General features: G+C 39.2%; 2 protein-coding genes across 6 annotated transcripts in view; one reads left to right on the top strand and one right to left on the bottom strand.

Moving 5' to 3' along the window:
• The window catches only part of entpd5b (ectonucleoside triphosphate diphosphohydrolase 5b), a 63775-nt gene that overhangs the window by 38423 nt on the left and 762 nt on the right, over positions 1–24590 (top strand). For 4 of the 5 annotated variants that reach the window (XM_055015688.1, XM_055015689.1, XM_055015690.1 and 1 more), the window contains one exon: positions 550–1808. The exons of the other annotated variant lie outside the window; for it this stretch is intronic. Coding sequence is in view for 1 of the 4 variants with exons in the window: in XM_055015690.1 (XP_054871665.1) it covers positions 550–633 (84 nt within the window). In the remaining 3 variants the exon portion in view is untranslated. Of the gene's footprint in view, positions 1–549; positions 1809–24590 lie in introns of those variants that run through there. 5 annotated transcript variants of the gene reach the window in all.
• Positions 476–23406, bottom strand: znf410 (zinc finger protein 410). The gene is made up of 12 exons (XM_055015693.1): positions 23251–23406; positions 22889–22965; positions 22757–22808; positions 18277–18409; positions 16781–16966; positions 15674–15889; positions 8265–8424; positions 6548–6729; positions 6010–6099; positions 5806–5916; positions 4706–4825; positions 476–1946 (listed from the first exon to the last, which is right to left on the bottom strand). Exons 3-12 carry the CDS (start codon positions 22787–22789, stop codon positions 1846–1848), a joined length of 1332 nt encoding a protein of 443 aa, XP_054871668.1. The 5' UTR covers positions 22790–22808; positions 22889–22965; positions 23251–23406; the 3' UTR covers positions 476–1845.

Here is a 24590-nt window from a genome sequence, read left to right as displayed (position 1 = left end):
CCAAAACGTCATAGTTTACTATGTCGTCCAAAATGTGACAAAGACGTCATTGGTTAGTATGTCGTCCAAAATGTGACAAAAATGTCAGTTTAGTATGTCGTCCAAAAGGTGACAAATACGTCATAGGTTAGTACGTCGTCCAAAATGTGACAAAAACGTCATAGTTTAGTTTGTCGTCCAAAATGTGACAAAAAGCATCATAGTTTAGTATGTTGTCCAAAATGTGGGAAACAGGTTCCCAGGTAGCTCAACTGGTTGAGAGGGCGACTCAGGTTCTATTCCAGCTCATGGCCCTTTAGTGCAGGTCTTCTCTGTCTTCCTCTGAACTTAAATTTTCGAACAGCACCAACAAGTGGGCCCAAAAAACAACTTGGAAAAAAACGTCAGTGCAGTATGTCGTCCAAAATGTGGAAAAATTCAGTTTTAATTCCCTCTGTCCAGTCATGAATAGAAAGAGGCAGCTATATACACAAAATTCAGTTACTTTTTTTTATTTCTGTAAATACAAAAGTCATTTCAGTGATTTGGTGATTTATTACCTTCTCCTAGCTGACCAAGAAGGTGAACAACGTGGAGGCTAGCTGGGCTCTGGGCGCGACGCTGGACCACTTCCACAACCTGAAGATCCACTGAGGAGCAGCAAGGAACAGACACTGGTGACGAGACGCCGACTGAGGCGCCGCTCACTAACAAAAACAAGTAATGTGCACTACCTTATCTAACAGCCCCAGGCATCTGCTGTTTGTTTCAGAAAGGCAGAGCTAACCTTTTGAGTGATTCTTAATTTCTTTTATTCTCAAGTGCTAATATGCTGAGCTGTAAATGAGCGATGCGTTGCCTTACTCACAAAAGTGAAGCACTGGAGGCTGAATGAAAGATGTTCCAAATAAGAGTTACTGGAGATACAATTTGTTTGACATGTTTTCCAGGGTGGCCAGGCTTGTTAAGCTGTGCAACACCACTTGTTTACATGCAGCGATGGGATATACTGAGCTTTAGCAGTTTATAATGTCAACTTTTTTTGTTATTAGCAATAAGAATAATGGGGTTTCCATGTGTCTGGTACATTTTAATGTGACAAATCAGCCACTAGCCATGTTTCCATGACACATTTTGGAGCATTGGATTAGATAAAGTTAGCGGCAAATGTCTAGAAAAAGTTGCTAAGGGAAAATTTTACGCTCACTTGAGATGGTTTTGACTTTTTTTCTGAATAAGCTCTCACATGACTCATCAAATATGGCCAACGTCAGCTGACATGAAAGATTAAATACTATTTCACCTCATTGACAATTCTTGAAGACACATTTTTCACCCAAAGATGCTAAAGTTTTGTTTCCAGCTTTTTACAGTCTGTATGAAGTCATGTAGCTTATTCCACCTCCTTCAACAGACACTATGCAGCCTATTTTATTAACGCCAAAGCAGTTAAATAATTTGCGTTTTCTTTTAAGTTCTATGCAAGATTTCCAAAGTTCGCTTTACACTTCCATGGAAACATGGCTACTGAGTGTTTGGATCGTTTCTCTCTATCACTCCATTTCAACCTCAGACTTTCTGTTTACTATGATAAATGCACGTAACAATTCCTGGTCATCAGTCTCACAAAACCCGTCTCAGTATTTCTTTGGGAGCATTTGTTTTGAAAAAACTTGAGGAAAAATGTTGTTTTGTACAAACTTTGCCACTTCACACTTGTCAAAATAAAACCATCATTAGTTGCTAATTACAAATATCTACAAGGGTTAGAGTCTGTGATTAATCTTTTTACAAATAAACGTCTATTTTTGAGTCCAATGCTGCACAAACAGCCAGTGTGTGTGTGATGTTCATCGTAACGGCCGACTACAGCAGCGCGACCACATCTTCTCCATATGCGTGGCCCTCCGTTGTCATGGTCACCAGTTCATGTGGCTGCGAGAGGACGACCACCGAGTCTGCAGAACCTGCAAGGAAGGAGGCAAAGGTTAGTTCAAGGAGGTAACACTAGTGAGAAACACAAAGGCTGCCATAGCAGGAAGTCACTGCATATTGTGCAAAACAAGAAAAAATGTGATTATTTTGACAGATATTGCGCTATGAGTCACAGTTTTAGTGGGAATGGTCATTTTTGCATTTCTTATCTGCAAAAAAAAAACATTTAAAAGGTGATGATGTGATTTATGCTGCACTCTATAAAAATCATGTATAAGCCAGGGCATCTCTGTAGCACCACAATGCTTCATTTATAGTGATGATAATAGTAATAATGTATGCTGTGACACTTTGTACCTTTATTAAAACTGCATCTACTGCGATTTGGATACTGCACTTGTCCACATCGTGATTTTGATTATATTTTTCATTATTTCTGTAGGATTACATTTCTGAAAGCTTCTGGGATCTGGTTGTAGATGCACTTGGAATATTTCGAGGTAGTTTCCTGGTCTGATCCCCAAAAACACCTCAGCCAGCTCCTTTTAAAGCTACTCTGAGCTCCTTACCCTGTCCCTGATAGTGGACCTGAGAAAGCAAACTCATTTTAAATCCCTCTATCGGCAGTCATGTTCTTCTAGTCACTACCCACAGAAAGGAATGTCGATCGGCTGCCGTCTACCCTCACACATGAACCAAAACCCCTTAAACTTCTTCATTTAGGCCAAAACCTTCAGCACCATTGTCTCAGATCTGCAGCAGGTCCTGATTAAAGATCCTAAACGTGAAGATCAAGAGCAGAATGAGGCGACTAAATGCACAGGAACGTACTTTAGGTGCTCAGTATGTGGACACAGGTGTTGAATACAAACCTCTGCACTATTACTGAAAATGTCCTGCTGAAGCTGTTTTCCTTCTAAAGCAGGGCTAAAGTTGATATGATCTCTGTCATAGCATTTGCTGCTAACATGGACAGATGAATTACCTTAGTAACACCACCCTAAATTGGATTATAGTCCCTCATGGATGTGCACAAATGTGTAGTTTTAAGCCCCTTCAGAGCTGCACTTTAATACTTAAATCTGACAGCAACTGAACGTGTCTCATGTTTGAATGAGCGTCTTACAAAACCAGAACCTGGAACATTTCTGTAGCACTTTCACCATGGCACAAGTCTGAACTGCACGTTCAAGCAACAGTACTTCAAGCTGTGTGAGGTGATTTAGATGTTTTTCCTCATGTAAGAAGCAATATTGGTCTAAAAACAGACAGTTTAGCACCAAAGTCACACTTGTCTTAGTCAATTTGCTCCACGATTTAAAATCTATTAAGCTACAAACTAGAATGTCCATAATAGTAAAACAAACACTAACAGCTTAGATTAATGAAACTCACAAATAATGACTGTGATCCCCAGTTTTTCTTCCCCACACAAGACGCTAAAAGGAGCTGAAGCCTAGTTTTGTTGCTTCCAGATGTTTATTAAATACCTGCAGCATCAAACAGCAGCAGGATCCACGAGTGTCTCCAAACAGGAGAGTGTTTGGCACGTGAAACAACAAAACAGCAGCTCTGGTGACTTCAGTAAATGCATATAAATTATTCCTGACATGTGGCAGAGTGCACACACAGATGTACTGTAAAAGTAGAGTAATTCTGAACAACTGGCTGCATGTGTCTACGAGAGACGATAAATCAACGCTTAATATGTCAAATATAATTCCATTAATACCCTGTCACCTACCCAGTGATGATACCGTACAGGCACCAGTGTAATTTAACACTGCTAACACAAGTTTTAGGAGGATCAGTAAATTCTGAAAGTTATTTTGCACCGCAGACAAACTGCTCCACAATTTCACTGTCGTAAATTTCCCTGCTGCAGGATCAATACAGGTTTAATCAATCAATCTATCTATCCATCTCTCTCTCTCTATAACAAGCAGAACAGCCACGATCAAAATGACAGTGTCAGTGAGGACACAAGAAACTGATTTCAGTATGTGAACTGTCTGTTTGTGATCACTGATCTGCAGGATTTCTTCTGTTTGCCAAGATTTTTGTGACACAAAGTCGCAACTCTTCTAAATGAAGGATGTTTCTGATGACTTATTTCCATGTACATTAAATGGAAATTCAAATTTAGACTTGTCAATTAAGTAAAAATCGTCAAAATTGAGCAAAATATAGCACTGTCGAAGTATTCAATAGCAATTAAATGCTGCTGACATGTGGCTCTGTTTATATTATGATCCTACAAAGCAACAATAAAGAACTAATTAAAAGTTGAGTAAGATTTAAAATACCTTGCAGCCTGACATCAACATGCCTGTGCTGAATCTGGGTCATATTGCTCCAGTTTACTCCCACACATACAACATTATTTTAGTTTCTACATCTAAAAACAGATAAAAACTGTGCTGGTTTTACAAGATGCTCTCTGTCCCCCTTTGAATCTTGCAGCACATTAGTAAAATATTAACAATTATTTTACACAAACAGTATTTCTAGTGTCAAAGAATGACACCCGAGTTGTTCAAAAAACCCAAAATAAAAAGTATCAGAGGGAAAACAAGAAATCTATGCGGTCAAAGATGAACAGCGGTCACCCAAACACTCCCAAACATCGACTGAGAAACACTCGGTGGGACATTAGTAACACCACGAGTCGACTCAGCATCTCAGGACATTAAGAGCTTCAGCAAATGAGTGTTTACAGCCGGTCGCATTGTCAGACGTGGTGTTATTCTGTCCGCTGTGTGTTCTGTGTCACGCATGTTCGCAGGCCTACCTGGTGACCTCAGCATGGCATGATGGATAGTCATTGGTTCCACCGTCGTTGTCATGGTGACCATACCGTCTCCGTTCTCGCCGTCAGCCTCCAGCAGGCTGCTTTGTGTCAGAGCTTCTCCTGTCAGTCACAAACACATCAAACTTTTCTCACAACTCAACACAAAAGTAACAATCAATAACCTTTAAAGGCATCAGTCAGATTTTGAATGATGGTTGTGTGAGAAATTAATGCTAAAAACTAAATTATGCTCCCTTCTTTCTCCGTTACCTTTTGACCGCTGCATAAAAAGTTGATTTTTTTCGTTGTTTTGGTCCAACACAGTCGATTTAATTAATAATTAACTGACTCCGCTATGTATAAATAACACAAACTACCCGTCTGTTGTGTAACTGCAGCTGCCTTTGCTCTGCTTTTACAAAAGAGCGGCCTCTTCGGGGAGACTGACCCGAATAAATGTGCTGTATATAATTAGAGCTTTGGCAGCGTTTCTTCTGTGGTGATTCAACCGCGGTGCTTCCCTACTGCTACACAGATGTGACGAGGAGGCAAATGCGTTGTCTGCTGTCATTGTTCAACGCTAAAAAAAAAAAAAAAAAAAAAAAAGGAAGAGTTTAGACTTATTTTGTACAATTAACCCGGATGCCGGAATGCGAAGGGCGGCTTTTAATCAGAAGAGGAGCTGAAAACGATACCGACAACAGACACAAGACCGAGTTTCTCGGCTGCGGTGGGAGATTTACTCGAGCGTCCTCACATTTATCTCACTAATTTGTAAGGTGAAGGCAAAAAGAAGTTCGCAGACTGGCTGCTGAGGAGAGTCTGACCCCATCACAAGAAGCCTGATGGGCCTGTTTATGCAGCAGCTTCTTCACAGTCAAACACTTCAGCCGGTGGCGCCGAAAGAATGAAAATTTGAATGATACATTTTTTTTAAGTGCTCAAAAAGTGATTAATAATTAAAGAAATGCTCTTAATGTAAGTTAACCCAACACTATCTAGCATGCACATTTTAAAATGTATGTGCCGCTGGGAGCTCCATAATCCACGGATTAGCATATCCACCTACGACGCTGGGTGGGAGTGTATGTGTGACTGACCTGTTTCTCTGCTGAGCCCCTCCTCTCCGTGCCGCTTCCTCATGTGGACATTCCTGCTGCCGGACTGAGAGAAAGTCTTGCCACAGATCCCGCACAGATGAGGCTTCTCACCTGGGAGAAACGCCGAGACAAGCGCTGTGATAACGTAACGATATCAGTAGCGTGGCTTAATTGCAGCTGTAAAAAAAACTCGGTCCCACTCACCAGAATGCACGAGCATGTGTTTTCGTAGACTGGAATACTCTGCAAACGATCGCCCACAACCATCTGCTTCGCACAGAAAGGGCTTCTCTCCTGAAAGCAGCCACCCACCACACACGTACATATTGTTTACCTCCGCAGCACAAAGACCTCATTAAACTCTGAAAGCATGAATGTGTTCAAAGTGGCGGCCCAACACCCTCTGGACCAAACTGTTAAAAAACAATAGCTGAAATAGGTCAGCAGCAGCTCATAGAGGCACTTCTGCCAGACGTATGGGCAAAATGTAAGCAGAACTGATCCCCAGACAGACAGAAGGCTGTGGAACAAATCATCAAAAATCCTAATGTCACCCTAAATAAAATATGACAGAGTGGTGTTACTCATTGCAGCAGTGAAACGGAGGCGCCAGTGCTGCTGACTCCTCAAATCTGCAGCCTCGCCTGCACCGAGGAAGCATTAAATGAGCAAATGGCCTGAGTCGGTTATTGCTTCCAGCGTGTTTGGGCTTTTTTAATAGTGGATATCTGCTGCTCCCCACCTGTGTGTATGCGCCGGTGGTTCTTCAGGTTTCCGGCGGTGGTGAACTTCTTGCCACAGTTCTTCTCCTTGCAGATGAAGGGCTTCTCGCCGTTGTGAGTCCTCATGTGAACCTGCAGCCTCTGCAGCACGTAGAAACTCTTCCCGCAGCCCTCGGCGCCGCACCTGAACATTCGGTCGTTCCTACGAGCCGAGAGAAAAAAAAACACACAAACAAACCTCGGTGTCTCCCGCGCACATGTTCCGTTCGCGGCGGCCCACCACAAGGTCAGACGAGGCGACCGCAAATAGAGCTGCAACCGGTGTTTACAGAGCTCACGCAGTACAAGCACACTCTGCTTTCCAAGTCTCTGCTGTGATCCTCCTCTCTGCCTCATCCAGCCGCCTCCAGCACAAATAAAACTTCTACCTGAGCTGTGAAACACCTGTACAGCTCAGACCCAACAGGTCTGTGACTTTACGACTGATCAACACAAACCCAGCGCTATCTGAGCTACGTTTAAGATAACATAAGCCCCGACTAATCCCTCGGGAAATTTGCAATTTTACAGCAAAGATGGTGCAAACATTTACATAATGTAGTACAAAAATAAAAATAAACCAAAATATACATAGAATGTAACAGTACTACACATATCAGTGGAGTTGCAGATTCTTTGATGAAAATACTGAGGAGTGTAAATATTGTACAGATTATTATCTATATTGCACAGATTGTACCTATATATCGTATGATTGTAGCATATATTTCAGTATATGTAGAAAAATAGACGCTGCAGTTTTTTTTTTAATTATATTAATTTTACCATAAAGGTTTCAATGACTTTCTATATTGGGAAAGTTCTTTGTTGCACTGGTATGTTGTACATAATTCTGGGACAAGAAAGTATTTTTGAATCGCATTTTGTGGTGCTTAATAATGCATATTAAGGGTTATTATTTTGTAAAAGATCATAAACAGGACTACAGGTGCAGGGAAAATGTGTTTTTGTTCCATGAGGATGATGTGGGTCCAGCTCTTCTTTGGTTTTATTATATACAGTGATTTATTATTATCACTATTATTATTTTATTATCATAATCAATAATAGTGTAGCTGCTACAGTTGATGAATAATGGACCCCTCTATCAACATATATTTAAGGAATTTAAAAGCTCCCTGGTCACTGGGACACTGATTTGGTCAGTGGTTGTTAAATGCTGTCTGGAAAACAAGGAAAAACTATTTAATCAGTATTTACTCTGATTTCTGCAGGATTATGAAACAGATTCTTTTGTCAGTGATGTTATTACACACGCTGACTTTGTAAACATATGAATCTCGATGATACTGTTTAATATGGTGTCTCTTGAGCACCTTTGGGTTGAGCATCGCTGCATCTTTTTCATACACATGGAGCAGAAGCACTTTGAAGCAATAACACGTGTGACTTCAAATATCTGTGGTGAATTTGGTTTTACATGCAGTGCTGGCTTGGAATCTCCTAATAACAGTTAGTATTCGCACTTACAGTCAAGCACAATAACTTGTGTCATGCAGTTGTGAAAACTGGAAGCCTATTCCTTTGAATTCATATCTTTCACTTTGATGAATTTACGCCATTAGGCAGAAAATGTTAATGTAAATGGGGTTGAATCTTGATGATCTGGCACCGTGCCGGGGCGGCTCCTGGCTTCCATTATCTCCCTCTATTGTGTATGTGTGTTTAATGCATTACCTGTGTGTTTTGAGGTGGTATTTGAGATGAGCCGGCCAGGTGAACGTCCTGCAGCAGCCCTCAAACGAGCAGCGTAGGATCTGCTTGGAGAGTGGGCGGCTGGTTCGAGACGGCAGCTCCTGCTTGTCCCCGTCCGCTATCAGACTGTGTGTGTGGTCACCTAGGCAACGGCAAGAGCAAAGTGAGCGAGGCCGAGTAGAAAACAATCCACGAGTTCCAGGTGGCCGGCCTCCGGAGGCCGACTCGATAAAAGCTAATCATCAGATGCTGACTGAGACCTGCAGCCACAAGAAAACAACCCGAAGCTGAATGCAATCACTGCCTTTTAACCCGACCAGACTCCCTGCTTCCAGCACCTTTAACAGGTCCAATTTAGCTGCTGGCGTGCCGCCAGTAATGCACCTATAACTGATTCCCCACTGCTAAAGGAAACTTCGCTAATTTAACGCCATTACAGTGGCGCAGAAAGGGCAGCTTCAGTGCCACATTAGCCGGCTAAGGTCCTCGCTGCTGATTAGGCGTGTAGCATCGAGGCGCTCTGTGGTCTAGTGTCCCATCATCCCACAATTATTACACCTCCTACGTTTCTGGTCTGAGTGGGGAGCAGCCCTTAAGGTGCAGGCACAGCTGGGGCTGCAAGAAGCTGCTCTATAACCTGAAACATTTGTTTAACCCTTTTTTGTTGGGGAAACAGCAACCCCTGTGCATTTCCATCTATACAGTCATAGAGTCAGTCCATTTACTGGTGCGCCACGCTCCATTAGTGACTCTGAACATGTTAGCAATCTCCGAATGTATGTTTTTCAGAAATATTCCAAGAGCCATTGCACTATTCTCATTAACGTCACTGCCCACTCCTATATCTCCTCAAACCGACTGGCAACCCTTGGTAAGGACTCATCATCATCCTGCACATAAACAGTAAGCTTGTCAGGGTTAGTTGTACAGCATGCATGTTTATCTACTGAGTCTTTAGCTTTCTCTCTTAACCATTTCTTAACATCCATTCATTGAGGCCATTCTCATGCTCAGGTCAGTCAAAAGAAGCTTTAACCAACAGCCACTCCTGGTGTAGGAGCATTGTAACAATACCTCCATGTCTGGCACTAGAACACTGTATAATGTTGCTGTAACTTCCAGCTAATTAAGATGTTTTGCGTGGCTGGTGAAAGGATTTGGTGCACTAGACACGATATCCCTCACCTCTACTGGGCTCCAAGGCTTACACACAGCGGTGTCACCGACCATAAATTTAGGGAAAGATTGATTAGCTTCGGGACGCTCTGCCTGACCTGTTTTCTTTATCTTGAGTAGTAGGTGGTGTAACACGCTGACTCACTTTCTCCTTCATCTTTCCTTTCTTACTGCCTTTTGCTTCTGATTCTTCTTCATCTTCCTCTTCCTCTTCAGATTCTTGTTTATTTTTTGTTTATCTTTAGCCCTGCTGGCATCTTTCTTTCTCCTCTCTTTTCTTTTTTGTGTCCTCCTTAGGATCTGCTCTCTTTTCACTTTCCTTGTCACTCCTTTCTTTCTCTACAAGCTTCCTGAGGATCCTGGTTCAGGACCTTCTGCATCAGGGCCTGATTCTTCTAGGTACACGTGGTCCCTCTGCGTTTCTCTTGTTTAATTTTTCCTGAATAACAGCAAAGATCATAAGCATTCCAGGGTCTCTTTCCTTATGATGTGTCCAAAAAATGTTGCTTGCCGTTTCCTAAGTTTGTTCAGTAGCGTAGAATTTGTGTTTAGTATTTCTAGAACATCTTCATCGCTTATTCTGGCTGTATAAGATAAACGTAGAATGTGTCTGTAAAACCACGTCTGCTGCAGTGATTTTGTTTTGCATTTTATTATTTATGTTCCAAGATTCACATCCATACATCAGAACTGGTAGGATGTAACAGCTGAGAGTCCTCATACAGATGCTAATTGCAATTTTGCTATTTGTCAGTATATTTTCATTTTCGTAGATGCCGTTCTTGCCATTGCTGCTCTACAATGAATCGAGATATTTGAAATTATGAACCTGCTCGAGTATTTCTTGGTCTAATTCTATGCTACTGATTATAGCTCACACTGTAGCTCACCTTTAAGGCAACCAGCTGGCGTTTAACACTTAATTCCACATTTTTAAAACTTCAAAGATAATAATTTTAAATTTTGCAGCTACAGAATCTCATGGCAGTTTGCAAGAATGTTTCAATTTGCACTTACAAGTAGTTGTTCTGTTGAGATCCTGTTTGTGATGGCAATTTGTTACGGAATTTCTGTGATGTCGAGAGGATGAGGAGGCAGACAGAGACACTCCTGAGACTCAGATGGCTTAGGTTGAGAATAAGGTTTAGCAAATACATCTTACCTGGAAAGCCATTTTAAAAGTTCAATATCTCCAGAAATATTACTTCCAGAGCCATGAAACTTGGAGAGGACAAAGACAAAACAGTTTCCAGCAGATCTACATGATTGAATGGCTCCAGCAAAGGCCTAATGGCATATTATTGTCCCTTAAAAACAGAAGAAAGTGCAATTTTTTCAAACAAGGGTGGTGTTGAGGCCCTGTCATGGCTTACTTACATTTTGTGTATATGTTTCCTACTTAAAGTCTTTGATCGACATTTCATCAACTATTTATGCCTCTAATATCTGTAGAATTTGATTTGTTGCAAGTATGGCATGGCATGGTTCCAGTTTTTTGCAATTTTAATATGTCAAATCGGTGATGTTGATTAATGGTCTTCAGCTAGTGGTCATTAAGTGTCACAGAAGTCTTTGTCATGGTGCCCCGTGTAGCAAAACACCCACAATGCTCTCTGCCTGCCAACACAAACGAGCCAGTAGTCCAAGTGACCACCTCCTAGGGTTGCTGCAGTATCAAACAGTAGCAGATACTACAGTCAGTAACTGCACATTTTCTGACATGTTTGTAGAAACTACAGGTTTTTTTATGACCACAGTACACCCTACTTTCTCCAGATTACATTTCACACGTACCAGAGCTTTACAGCAAGCTTCAAAACCACTTATGTAACATTAAAGAAACAGCTTGGATACAGAAATGTGTTTTTTTCTTAATGCATTACAGAGCTATTCAGCTGTCAAGCACTGATTGTTTTTAATAACATTAAAATACAACAAAGCAGCCACACTATATATGCTCTTAAAAATGGAAAAGTGTGCCAACATTTTTAAATGAGGGTGGTATTGAGGCCCTGCTCTGGCGTATTGTTATGGTGTAATTATACTTCCTACTAAAAACAGCCTTTGGCCTACATTTCAACAACTTTAGAGGCCTCTAACATCCGTAGAATTTGATGTGTAGCAAGTGTGGAAGTGTCTATTATTAAGGAAAATGGTATCGGATCAGATCAGGGGCAAAAAAAGACTTGATCGGGACCAAAAATAACAAAACAGCAACACCATAAATGCCCTTAAAATGGTAGAAAGTGCAAATATTTTTAAATGAGGGTGGTACTGAGGCCCTGTTGTGGCTCACGATTTTGGTGTATTTCTATTGCCCACTAAAAAGTCTTGATTGGGACAAAAAAAAATAACCAAACAGCAACACTATATATGCTTCTGTATCGCACTCGCTGTTTGTTTTGTTTGTGCAGAAGATCATAAAGCATGTAAAGCAGATCCTGGCGGGTAAGAAATAAACCTGGAGCCAGCAAAGCTCGGGAAAAAAAACTTCCTACACTCCAAATACCACTTTTTTAAAAACCAGGACCTCCAGCAGCAATTCGACTCAGATGGGGTTCAAAGATCCGAGATGTAGCTAGAAGTCACAGAGCCTCGAATGTCATGGCTAAACTCTTTATCTAGCAGGAGGCCTGTGGAGGGAACTTGAAATGGTTTGTGATGGAGCCCCGACTCCTGGTGTGGGTCAACAGCTCACTACGGCTCCGAGTGCTGCAGGACAGGAACGAGTGTTTTAGATCAGAGTGGAGGCTTCACAGCGAGATAAGATGAACGCGTGGAGTAGAAAGCTTTAAACAAGCAGCAGGTTAAGACATCATTCTGGCAGCTGTAAACAAGCATCCACCATCAAAGCCAACACCAGGACCAATATGCACCACTGGACTGAGTTTAACAGCCAAATCATCAGCTGCATCACTTTATCTGATGGGATAGATGTTTAAAGAAGATTTTAATCTGTTAAATGTGAAGCTGAAGCCAGCAGCCAGAGTGACACAGCATTCAGTATGGAGTTTCAGCCATTCTGTTAACTGCAAATGTTTTTATTAGTGTTTACTGTGAGATTTGTTACTGAATATACAATCACAATTTAGGTTATTATTATTTCTTGGCAGCTAACAGGCACAGTGCATTTTCTACTATGTTGTATTTCCCTTGCAGTGACATTATTTAATGCCAATTAGGGTTTGAACAACAACGGTCCAAGGAAGCTCTTGTAATGCAAGGCTTTTTTCTTATACTTTCTTCTACGGATGAAAGAAATGCATTTTCAAGACCCTAAAAATACTTAAAGGAGCAGAAAAAAAGTTTAGATTTTAAGGGGAATATGCACATATGTGGCAAAATGGTTCATTAGCGACCCCCGGCAATATTGTAAAAAAATTTCAGTCCCTGAACCACAGTTCACCTACAGCTACGAAATTGGGTAATTAGTCAAGCGTTACTTTGATTAGATTTGAACAGAATCCATATAAATACTGATAAATCCTGCAAAAGCAATCTTTCTGGGGGTTTCACACACAATGCAACAAGTACCAACACGTTTTAGCAAGACTACGTCAATAGAACATTATGTACGAAAACTATACCTCTATACCCTCTTTACCTAAAACAAGGAACTGTAATAGGGCTGGAAAGCTACTAAGAGGGAACACATGATAAAACTAAGCTATATTTACACATATAAACCATCTACAACAAGCTACCTGACTGTTACAACACACCTGGCAGGCCTACTTGGATGGAAACTTGCTTTGAAGATAGGAAGTGGTCAGGCTGCTGTCAGACAGTCTTGGTTGAAATTTTGTGTACACAAATAAGATATAATGTGTTTATTGTGTTTGTAAACAGCTGCTCTATCTATCTATCTATCTATCTATCTATCTATCTAGCCATTCTGTTATCTACCATTCTGCTTTATTTCCTGATCATGTGTGTCTCCTGTTCTGACTTTATGGCTTCTGCTGCTGCTTCTTCTCAGTGTTAAACATGTCTGTCTTACTGTCTTGTATCGCCACCCCTATAAAAGCCCGATCTAAGCAGGAAAACCCCTGATATTACCAAATAAACATTAAATCATCACAGACGCAGCTAACCGCATGTACCGGTTGACGATCAATGCTTCACAATGATGTGACATTTACAGCTCCACTGGATATTTGCCGTCGCACTCATGAATCTATCCAGACAAAGCTGCAAATTCCTTTTGATTGAGAGACTTATGATGAGGAGTGTTGAACAAAGTTTTAGTCAGAGCTGATTACTCCACATCTTCATCTCATCACTGACCTCATTTCTCCTCTTTCTGTCTTTGATGCCTGCCGTAAGTAGACCAGCTGATCTTACCAGAAATGCGCACCGCTTCCTGTGCACTGGCTCATTTTCTAATTTTATACTCAAACTTGAAACTACATCACAGACAGATGAATACAAGGCTCACACTAGCAGCTCTGCACACAGTTAACACTCAGGGGTTTACATTTTTACTCACTGTGGGCTCATTTGTAACTACAACAATAAGTTCTGCATCTCTATGGAAACAGCGCACTCATTTTGAGAAGTAAGAACTCAAAATGTGTTTGTGCAGTTTGACAGTTATAATGGCATAAATCCTAAAAAAGAAAAGCAGATTTTTGGGATTTTTAATGTGTAAAAATTTAACCTGGAATCAATTTGTGCAACATTTTTCCCTATATGTGTTAGAAATGTGGCAGAAAAGAACACATGACAATCTCAGAGTTATGTAGTACAAGTTTGGAAGGAGGCAAAGGAAGTTCTAATAGTTCGTTTTGCTCTCGTCACATTTTTACGCACTGTGGGCTCATTTTTAACTACAATAATATGTCCTGCATCTCTATGGAAACAGCAAATTCATGGCTAGACAGAGAGGGAACTCAAAAATGTCTTCTGTGCAGTATGACACAGCTATAATGTCATAAATAGTTTCCAACATTTTCCAGTGTGCCCACAGGTGCTACCAACACCAGGACAAAAAATGGAGGCTCCACATGCTATAGATATTTAACTGTTTACATTTGTACAACCTCTACAAACAGTTTCTTCACACTAACCTGCATCACCAACTCTAGACCGATGTTTCACCATGCTGAATGTATCTTGCTCATACTATTTGTTTATATCATTTCTGAGTCATGCTGCAATTATTTATTGATCCAGTTTGTTTTATTGTTTCCTCTCTACTTTGTGGAAACACTGCCTGCAGTTCACCTCAAAACTGAGTCAGGAATTCTTGTTTTGTTATTTTTGGAGAATTTTTTTGACTGATATTGATTTTGATGAAATATTATATTTTAAAGCTTAAATTTGATTAACTTTCCTGATGGCACAACACATTACACATTAATTCGGGAAGCTTCACATCCAACAAATCTTTCTGTTTCTACACTTTCTGACTCTGATAAATGATATAACTTTCTTTAAGGTACAGAGTACATCATGTGGAGCAGGTCATGTGATCTGGAATTAACACACTTCCTTGAGAGGTGTTTTTGTAATGGGGAACTTAGTGGAAAGTGATTTCTAGGACACAGATACAATTTGTTATTTTCCATATAAAATTTGATATATTGCCAAAAAAGAAATATCTGTCATGATTATCTCAACTTAATAAACAGAACACAATCAAAACAATTTTCGAATATGCTCATTTTGTTATTGTTTAGCTAATTAGAAGGTGGTTATTAAATTTGGATGGTTATTTAGTTGACATTTTAGTGATATCCAGTCATTTTTTACTAATAAGTGATTGTTTCCATAATAAATAATTATGGAATTTGTAAAGACATGATCATAATGAACATAAAAAATATTAGTTTTTTACTTTTAATAAAAATGTATGCAAGATATATCCCATGGACTTCAAAAGTACCTCAATTATATATTGACCCTTGAATGAAAACTATACCTCTGCACCCTCTTTACCTTAAACAAGGAACTGTAATAGGGCTTGAAAGTTATTAAGAGGACACACATGATAAAACTAAGCTATATGTACACGTATAAACCATCTACAACAAGCTACCTGACTGTTAAAACACACCTGGCAGGCCTACTTGGATGGAAACTTGCGTTTAAGATAAGAACTTCTCAGGCTGCTGTCAAACAAAGATAGACTTGGCTTAAATTTTGTAAACACAAATAAGATATAGTGTGTTTATTATGTTTTCTGCTTGTGTTGATAAGACAAAGTGACTTACTGACGCTTGTAGCTCGGGCATCCTGGCTGGCCTTGGCGTCTCTGGCAAGTTGCGCCCGTGTGGCGGCGATCAGGCTGTCGTGTGCCAACTCCTGAACCCGCAAATACCAGGGAGCGCTGCCATCTATCCCGTAGTCCCCCGATGACACGCCCTCGTCGTCGTCGTCCCCGGCGCCGTCTGCGGCGAAGATCAGGGACTCTGAGGAGGCTGTGATGCCTGGGAGCAAGAAAAGGCAGCATGAGAATCGCTGTGAAACAAGTAATTCAAGACCACTGCAGTGTTCCTGGAGAGCCTCGGCCCCTCGGGGTCACATCTCTGAATCATTACTGTCCTCACACCACGGTCAGCAACTTTGGGTTTAATGACTTAATTCTGAAAGGCTGAGATGAAACACACACATGCACACCTCACAAATTTAAAAAATACTGAAGAATTTGAAAAGAAAAGACAATAGACAAGTGATTGTGTGCTCTGAAAAGTCTTTTCTATCCTTCACATTGCTCAGTGACTCACTGCACAAAAGGTGTATGCCAAGAGACCAAAATTAATTTTTGGACTCTCATGCCAAGGGCTGATGAACCAGGAGAATGTGTCTGCCAAGGATCATTTCTTCAAGCCAAAATAATTCACTTTTTTTGTGTGAAAATGTGTCACCCCATTTCTTTTTACTGCTGTGTGCAGAATCAGGAGCAGTGCAAGATACAAACTACACACCCAAGATCAGATTTGGAGTCTTGTAGTGCAAGATGTTTTTTCCATTTGGGCCAAAGCCAAATATAACTTTCATTATTGACTCATCTAGGAGCATTTTTTAAAAATTAATTAATCCATTAATTGTTTGCGCACTAGCTTCTACCAACAGTATGCCAGTGGTGGAAGATGTATTCAGATCTTTTATGTAGAAGTAAATAGAAGCAAAATGTAGTTAAAGTATTGCAGCAAAAGTTCTGTTTTGGTCCCTCTGACTGATACGTTATTATTACTCCGCAAAGGAACGGCAGAGTTATGTGACGATGGAAAGTAATGCAACGCTTACTTAAATCCTGCAACTCTGTGACTGGTAGGTGTGTACTTCAGACATATGCTGCCAGTTTAGCGCTCGTCTACCTTTTGCGAGGTTCAGCAGGACGTAGGAGGTGCTGTCGGACTGCTGCAGGTCGTGGAGGATGGGCGGGGGGCTCGGTGTGGCCCGTTGGTGGGAGTGAGCCTGGACCACCAGCGTGCTTTGATCGGACACTCCTCCGAACTCGGACAGGGAGGGAGAACTCTGGGGTTCATGGCTCAGGCCTCCATCTGGGGAGGAAACCAGAGTTTGTTAGATTTAGCTAAATGCTAAACACATCAGTAATTCCATAAATCATCAGAAAAAACATTTAGAGGGTTTGATAAGTGCACCGTGTTGATTTAATGGCGTAAATGTAGAGGAGCAGATGTTGGCACCGAACTACCAGAGATAAAAATAACCCTTTAAAACTGGGGCATAGATCAGTGCTGCAACTGATGATTATTTTCTTGATAAACTGATTGTTTTTTTGGTTCATAATGTGTAAGAAAATTGTGAAAAATTATTTGTTTTGTTCAAATATATTCAGCAGGAGAAAATAGTCACATTTAATGAGCTGAAAATACATTTTTGGACTTCTTTTTGTACTTAGTCAAACAAATCAATCAATTATTAAAAACTCTTGATGATTAATTTATTAGTTGTCGTCTACTTGATTAATCGTTGCAGTTCTAACTTTGATAATAAATTTAAACTCCAAACTAAACTTTACCTTCCTCAGCCACATTTCTACCTTTAACTCGGGCATTTTATACCCAAGTGTATCCTGAACTTTTAAATCAAACCATGATTTATGATTTACTTCTCTTAAAACCCAACTATAAACATTTGATCTCCTGATTTGTGCTGTTTTTATGGTGGGTGCTGGTCATCTCTGGGAGGCCTTGACTGAAGAATCTGGTATTAAAGTGTCAGATGGACTTTAAGAGGAAGACTTGGCCTTTATGCAGAGCTTTCTAAGATAAAGAATAATTCAATTTAGACTCTTTCACAGTCTGCATAACTACAAAATCAACCTTAGGGATGTATTTGAATCCGTTTCCTCCATTTCTGATAGATCTGGTACCGCTCTCACACTTCTTCCAGGACTGTCCACTACTAAATCATTTCTACTCTGACTCACTGGATGTAGATTTCAGGTATATATCTGCCGTTTCTGCTGCACATTTCACACAATTTCCTCCCCCCCTTCCTCCATCTGCTGTTACTGTTACTCAAAATTCCCTTTCTGATGAGAAACAACAACCTTTGCATGGAAAATGTCAATTTTTGCAGAGGATATGGATCATGCAATAAGGCCGAGCTGCTTAGTTTCTTTGGTTATTTATCCATTTTAATGACAGCGCTCGCCTCCCTGCATGCAAATCTTCCACCAAAACAATGAATTTGAGTAATTTTTTAACAAAATTAAGTCTTAATTCTTTGATTCCAGCTTCTTAAATTTGAATATATTCTGGTTTATCTACTCCTGTTTGGGTTGTGGAGCCACTGGTTGCAGCTCTGGCTGTGAATAAAACGGCTTTGGCGAGTGTCTGCTGACCTGTGAGCTCCAGAGGGCTGCACAGGGAACTCTCAGCTGGAGCCAGCAGAGGCAGGCAGGAGTGTTTGGACTCCGAGTCCTCCAGACCCTGAACCAGCGGGATGGAAGCGTTCTGCACAAACTGCACCAGCAGCTGAAGGGGACACAAACAGAAGAGACACAACTCATTATTCAGTATATCATTCTACTGCACGGTGTTGTATGGCAAACCTGACAAATTAAAATTAGAGAAACAAACGATGAAGATCTGCATTTGTCTGAGGTACTATTTCTTTGGTGTTCTATTTTGCTTACTTATCTTTACTATTACTATTCTATTGTACTTGTACGTTATTGCACAGACAGACAGACAGACAGACAGACAGACAGACAGACAGACAGACAGACAGAGACAGACAGAGACAGACAGAGACAGACAGAGACAGACAGAGACAGACTAGATAGATAGATAGATAGATGATAGATAGATAGATAGATAGATAGATAGATAGATAGATAGATAGATAGATAGATAGATAGATAGATAGATAGATAGATAGATAGATAGATAGATAGATAGATAGATAGATAGATAGATAGATCCCAAGGGAAATTCAAGTGTTCAGCAGCTTACATTCAACAACATCAAATAACAAAAAGGCAGGTTAGTAACATTAATGTTAAATGTTTAAATATTAAATGACTGTTTGCAGGCTATTCAAATCTGGATGTCTGACAACTACCTTCGACTAAACACAAGCAAAACTAAAGCTCTTATACTTGAACCTGACAAATGGACACCAGCCATTAAACAGCATATTGGGTGATTAAGAGACTTTGTTAAACCTTACGTTAGAAATCTAGGTGTGATTTTTCATCAGTCTCTGTCACTAGACAGCCAGCGTACACGTTTATGTTTTTTACATATAGCTAAGTTAAAATCCATGGTATCCGAAGTGGAACTGGAGATCATTTTACATGCTTTTATTTCAAATTTCTGAAATATGTTCCCAGGACGGCTGCACAGTGGTGTAGTGGTTAGCACTTTCGCCTTGCAGCAAGAAGGTCCCTGGTTCGCGTCCCGGCTTTCCCGGGATCTTTCTGCATGGAGTTTGCATGTTCTCCCTGTGCATGCGTGGGTTCTCTCCGGGTACTCCGGCTTCCTCCCACAGTCCAAAAATATGCTGAGGTTAATTGATCATTCTAAATTGCCCGTAGGTGTGAATGTGAGAGTGATTGTTTGTCTCTGTATGTAGCCCTGTGACAGACTGGTGACCTGTCTAGGGTGTCCCCTGCCTTCACCTGAGTCAGCTGGGATAGACTCCAGCCCCCCCATGACCCTAGTGAGGATTAAGCGGTGTATAGATAATGGATGGATGGATGGATGTTCCCAGGATGATTTGAAATGTGCCCAGAGAGACTAAAATTTGCCAAAATTACCCCAAATTTGTCCAAAATGACTTGAAACTTGTCCAGAAAGACTTGAAAATTGTCCAAAATGACAAAAAAAGTATGTACATGACCTGCTTCATTGGTCCATTTTGTTGTTTTATGTCTCGTTTTTGTCATTTTGTCTCATTATTTTGTGTCTTGTTTTATTCATTTTGTCTCTTTTTTGTCATTTTGTCTCACTTTTATTTTATTTATTGTTTTTGATGCACTGTATTTTAGCTGTTGCTCCCGTTTTAATAATTTATTACCTTTATCATTATTGTTTTTGTTTTTATCCTTGTTTCATTATTGTTGTAAAGCACTTTGTAATTTTGTATCTGTGAAAGGTGCTATATAAATTAATTTTACTTACTTACTATAGCTATTACCATGCAATATCTATCACAAGAATTTCCTTTAGTGTTAACCATGTTTCATCTTATCTTAATGCCAGTTTAACTAGTCATATAGTTGGACTAGTCAGAATTCTATTGAATATACGACTAGTCAAAATGACAGTTAGTAACCAAGAATTCAGTTACGACTAGTCAAAATAGTAACTGCAGATATCTAAAACATCATTAGAACTAATCTGAACTGTTGTGCATGACTCTGCTTTAATTTAAACAGTGTTAGCAGAAGTGACGGCGGCTGCTGTGGCGAATGAGATCATGAGAAAATACAGTGAAACAAAACGAGGTCATCAGTAGCTTCATTTATCAGAGACTTGTGGTCAAAATTTCCAAGCTGCTCTGACGTGATGGTAAAACAGCCGTCACATGTGATTGTGGTTACAGTGTCATAGCAGGTTGGATTACTGTAGCTCCTGGTGTATTTACAGGTATCTGCAACATCATTTTCACCCAGTCGAAACTTCAATTCACAATATCTGCAATTACATTTTGAACAGGTGGAATTTCAGTTTGACAGATCTTCAACAATCTGACTAGTTCACACTATAGTTAAGAATCTAAAAACAACACACACACATTTATATACATAAAAGTCCCAGTCCAGTATAATGTCTCAGTATAATGAGCGTACATATGCATGTCTCAGTCTGGATATATTTAGTTTGACCTCCCGTTGCACTTCTGGCTGTCTTCAACTTTTCTTGAGTCATTTTGTGGTTTATTATAGAAAGCTGCCTTCAGCGCTTCCCAGAGTTCTTTTTTTAGACTTTGACTGTACTATATTCTTTTCTCCCATACAACTTATACAATCTTCAGGTCTGGACTCTGTGGAGGTCACTGTCGCTGTTTTATCAGCTCGTTGTTTCTCCAAACCAGATTTCATTGCATTAACAGTGCGATAAGGATCATTATCACAAAGAAAAACAACCCTGTGTCTGAACAGTTGCTTTACAAAAGGAAAGGCTTAATGAATCTAAATTAATCTGTACTTTTCAGCCTTCATGATTCCATCAATTTGGACAATATCCCAACATTGCTGGCCTTAATGCAGCCCTTAACTATGACAAATCCTCCAACATGTTTCATTGAAGAACACAGAAACTCTTTCTTGTATCTTTCACTTCAGTCTTTGAGTTTTTGCACATTTCTCTTCTGAAAGAGTGATTTATTGGCCGCTACCCTCTACAGAGGCAATTCCTGACCAAACTTTTTTTAGTAAAGTTCAACTTGGCATCCAGATGATGCTGCCAGATGTTCTTTGCTAGACGTTGTCTGGTTTCTCAAAGGAGAAACTCTAAGAAACTTCTAATCAGACAATTTTTTTTTTTTTTTGGCATTTCATTCCCTTTTTCACATTTTACCTCTCCTCAGTTTTGTCCTTGTTAAAATACCAACTTGAATACTATTTAAAAATTATTCATCACAAACCCCCAGTGACACTGATTCAATGCATTACGTTACCACACAGCTTTTAAACATAAATATTATTGTCCTTTTGCACATTTTACACCACATACAGTGAGATTATGCACTTTACCAGACAGCTGTCTCACTAGTTTAGTGCAGAAAATGTCATATTGTCTGCTCGAAAGACATGTTAAGTTCAAAGGAAGGTCAAACCAAATCCTAAATTAGAACATTTTTTTTCATTTATTGTGTGTGTTTTGAATACTGGGTACATATATTCCTGTTGTATGCTGATGCTATGATTTAGAACAGGGGAGTCAAACACAAGGAGTGCAGAATGACTTTGCAAAGTGTAAAAATTACAGAGGTGAAAATGAATATTGACTGTGAAAATATTTAAAGGCAATGAACATAATACAATATAATGTCAGTCAGCAGCTTCGGTACGACTGAGTTTGGTTTGGTTGAACCCAACTGTTGATGCACCGCCACAACTTTTATGTATTTTTACATACACATTTTCTACATTTACAAGGCAGGAGGACAACTTAACCTTATTCCTTAATAGGTCCCACTTTAGTTTGTGTTGTGTGGTGCGTCAGGATTACTACACAGATGTGGACATGAACGTAAATTTTAAATTATTTCTATATCAAGTTGTAAAATACTATATTGTTCATTTCCAGATACCTGTGACTAAATGTTTTGTGCCTTTGTAGACACTGTGATCTGTAAGTTGTGATACACAAATGATAAACTGAGGCTTAATATTGTCAAAATTTCACATGTTGCTTAAGAAATTTCAGGTAGTTCATTATGTTTTGTAAAAAGTTAGTTTATTAAATGTGAGCATTGTCAGAATGTACTTTTTTTTTGCACTAAAACAAAGGAAAAATTTGGAGTTTTTGTTATATATCGGTTATTATGTTAGGACTTTACTGGTCACTTGAGATCAAATTGAGCTGAATGTGGCTCCTGAACTAAGAAGAGCTTGACACCCCTGACTTAGAATAAATATCTAAGGTCATTCTAATCTTGTTAAAACAATAAACCTTACTGGTAACAAATAGTAAAGTGGATATCTTAATATTCTTGTTGTTATGATATGTTATGATAATGTTCTTTTTAACCAGGAAGAATTGACTACAGATATCTGCAGTGTTTATTCAGTCTGTTTTTGACATGATAAAACATCTTGTCGCAGTGTTCTGCCTCTGCAATAAAGATGGAGCATCAAAAGGAAAGATTACCTCTGGCTTGGAGTCGAGCTCATCAGAAAGCATGGGTCACCCTGTGTGGAACCTGTGGAGTAGAAACATTACTCACTAACGCACTCAGATTCATTACAGCCAGTTAAAGTCCAATCAAAACAACACACACACCTGTAATTTGAGCTGCTAAAAGTACCAGTGTGAGTCGGTCATGAGCTGCAGGTCATCTTTGAGTCATCACACGGGCTCTGCGGGCAACAACAGCACAAAAAGTCAAAGTGCCAGTTAGCTCTGCCAGCTAACGACACGCTGAAAGTTTGACACTGACAGATAAGAAAACAGCTGGTTAAATAAAGCAGCTAAACGTGGCTGCGGTGCGACAGCGTCAAACTGTTTTGGATGAAGGAGGCAGCTAGTTAAGTCAGCTAGCAGAGTTAGCAGCAGGACTAGCTACCGGGGCTAGTTCAACAAATGCCAGCTGCCCGTTGATTAAACATGGCCGCTATCGATGCAGTGAACGTTTATTTACTTACGTTAGACCTCCGGTGACGTTAAACTAATTGCTTTATCTGGTAAAAGTCCTGTAAAATGCCTTACAGCGTCAGGGAGTAACTTAGCTGCTTAACTGTCCCCAGAGTAGCAGGTTTGTTCTACGGAGGCTCGGAGGGAACAAGAAAACACTTCCGCGTTTTCCGCTAAATGTATCAGAGGCGCCACCCAGCGGTCACAGCTGGAAATTCACTGTCAGATACAGGTGTTGAATAATATAATGAACTTTAAATTAACATTAAATCAGTTTTAAAAACAATTATATACATTATCCAATATGAATTAAGGAAAATATTTGTATACAAAACTGTTTTGCTGTTTATTTTATTAGTGTATCACTTTATATGAGCTTTATAATTTTTTTCGGCATCATCTACATATACAAGGCAATATTAATCAGAATATGAATCCGTAAAAAAAATGCGGATAAAAGTAGAAATGTACAGACAAATAAATAAAAATAATAACAAAAAATAAGAAAATGTGCTCATAAATAAAATACAAAATAAATAATGTTGCTATATAAAGCAATAATAATCCAAAAATGAATCTATAAAAGAAAAGGCTGATAAAAGTAGAAATATTAAGACATAAATAAAATAATAAAAAATAAGAAGAAATGTGCTTTTCCTTTGCTTTTAAACATTATGTTATAATGTGGCCTTTAATGTGCACAGTAAAAGCAACAATTAAGTGCAAAGCAATTGCAATTTATTGATCATAATGTCAAATTTTTCTTTATAAAAGCACATTTATTATTTTTTATTATTTATTTGTGTTTGTATGTCTACCTTTATTAGCCGTTTCTTTTATGGATTCATTTTTTGATGAATATTGCTTTATATTGCCACATTATTTATTATTATTTATTAAAATAAATAATAGAATAGAATAGAATATTTAATAAAGAATATTCTATTCTATTCTATTATTTATTTTTAAATTTTATTTAAAAGCACATTTCTTCTTAATTTTTTTCTTATTTGTCTTTATGTTTCTACTTTTATTAGCCATTTCTTTCATGGATTCATTTTGATTAATATTTCTATATATATAATATTTTTGGTTTTATTTATTTGTGTTTGTATTTCCATTTTTATTTACTTATTCTTTTATAGATTTATTTTTGTAATTTGTCACTTTCGGTACTCCATAGTATGCACATATTCTATTGATGTAAGTTTATATATTTGGTTTTAATTTTATTTGATTGTACATAGGTCCACTGTTCCCTCTAAGCTGCGTGCGTGCGCAATTGCACACTGCTGACACGGTCTCCGCGCACAGAAAATCTACGCTACAAAAAAAAAATACAACCTAAATT

The sequence above is a fragment of the Amphiprion ocellaris genome, chromosome 12 (assembly GCF_022539595.1).
Source record: "Amphiprion ocellaris isolate individual 3 ecotype Okinawa chromosome 12, ASM2253959v1, whole genome shotgun sequence".
NCBI classification, from domain to species: domain Eukaryota; kingdom Metazoa; phylum Chordata; class Actinopteri; family Pomacentridae; genus Amphiprion; species Amphiprion ocellaris.
This window is presented reverse-complemented; position numbering and strand designations above follow the sequence as displayed.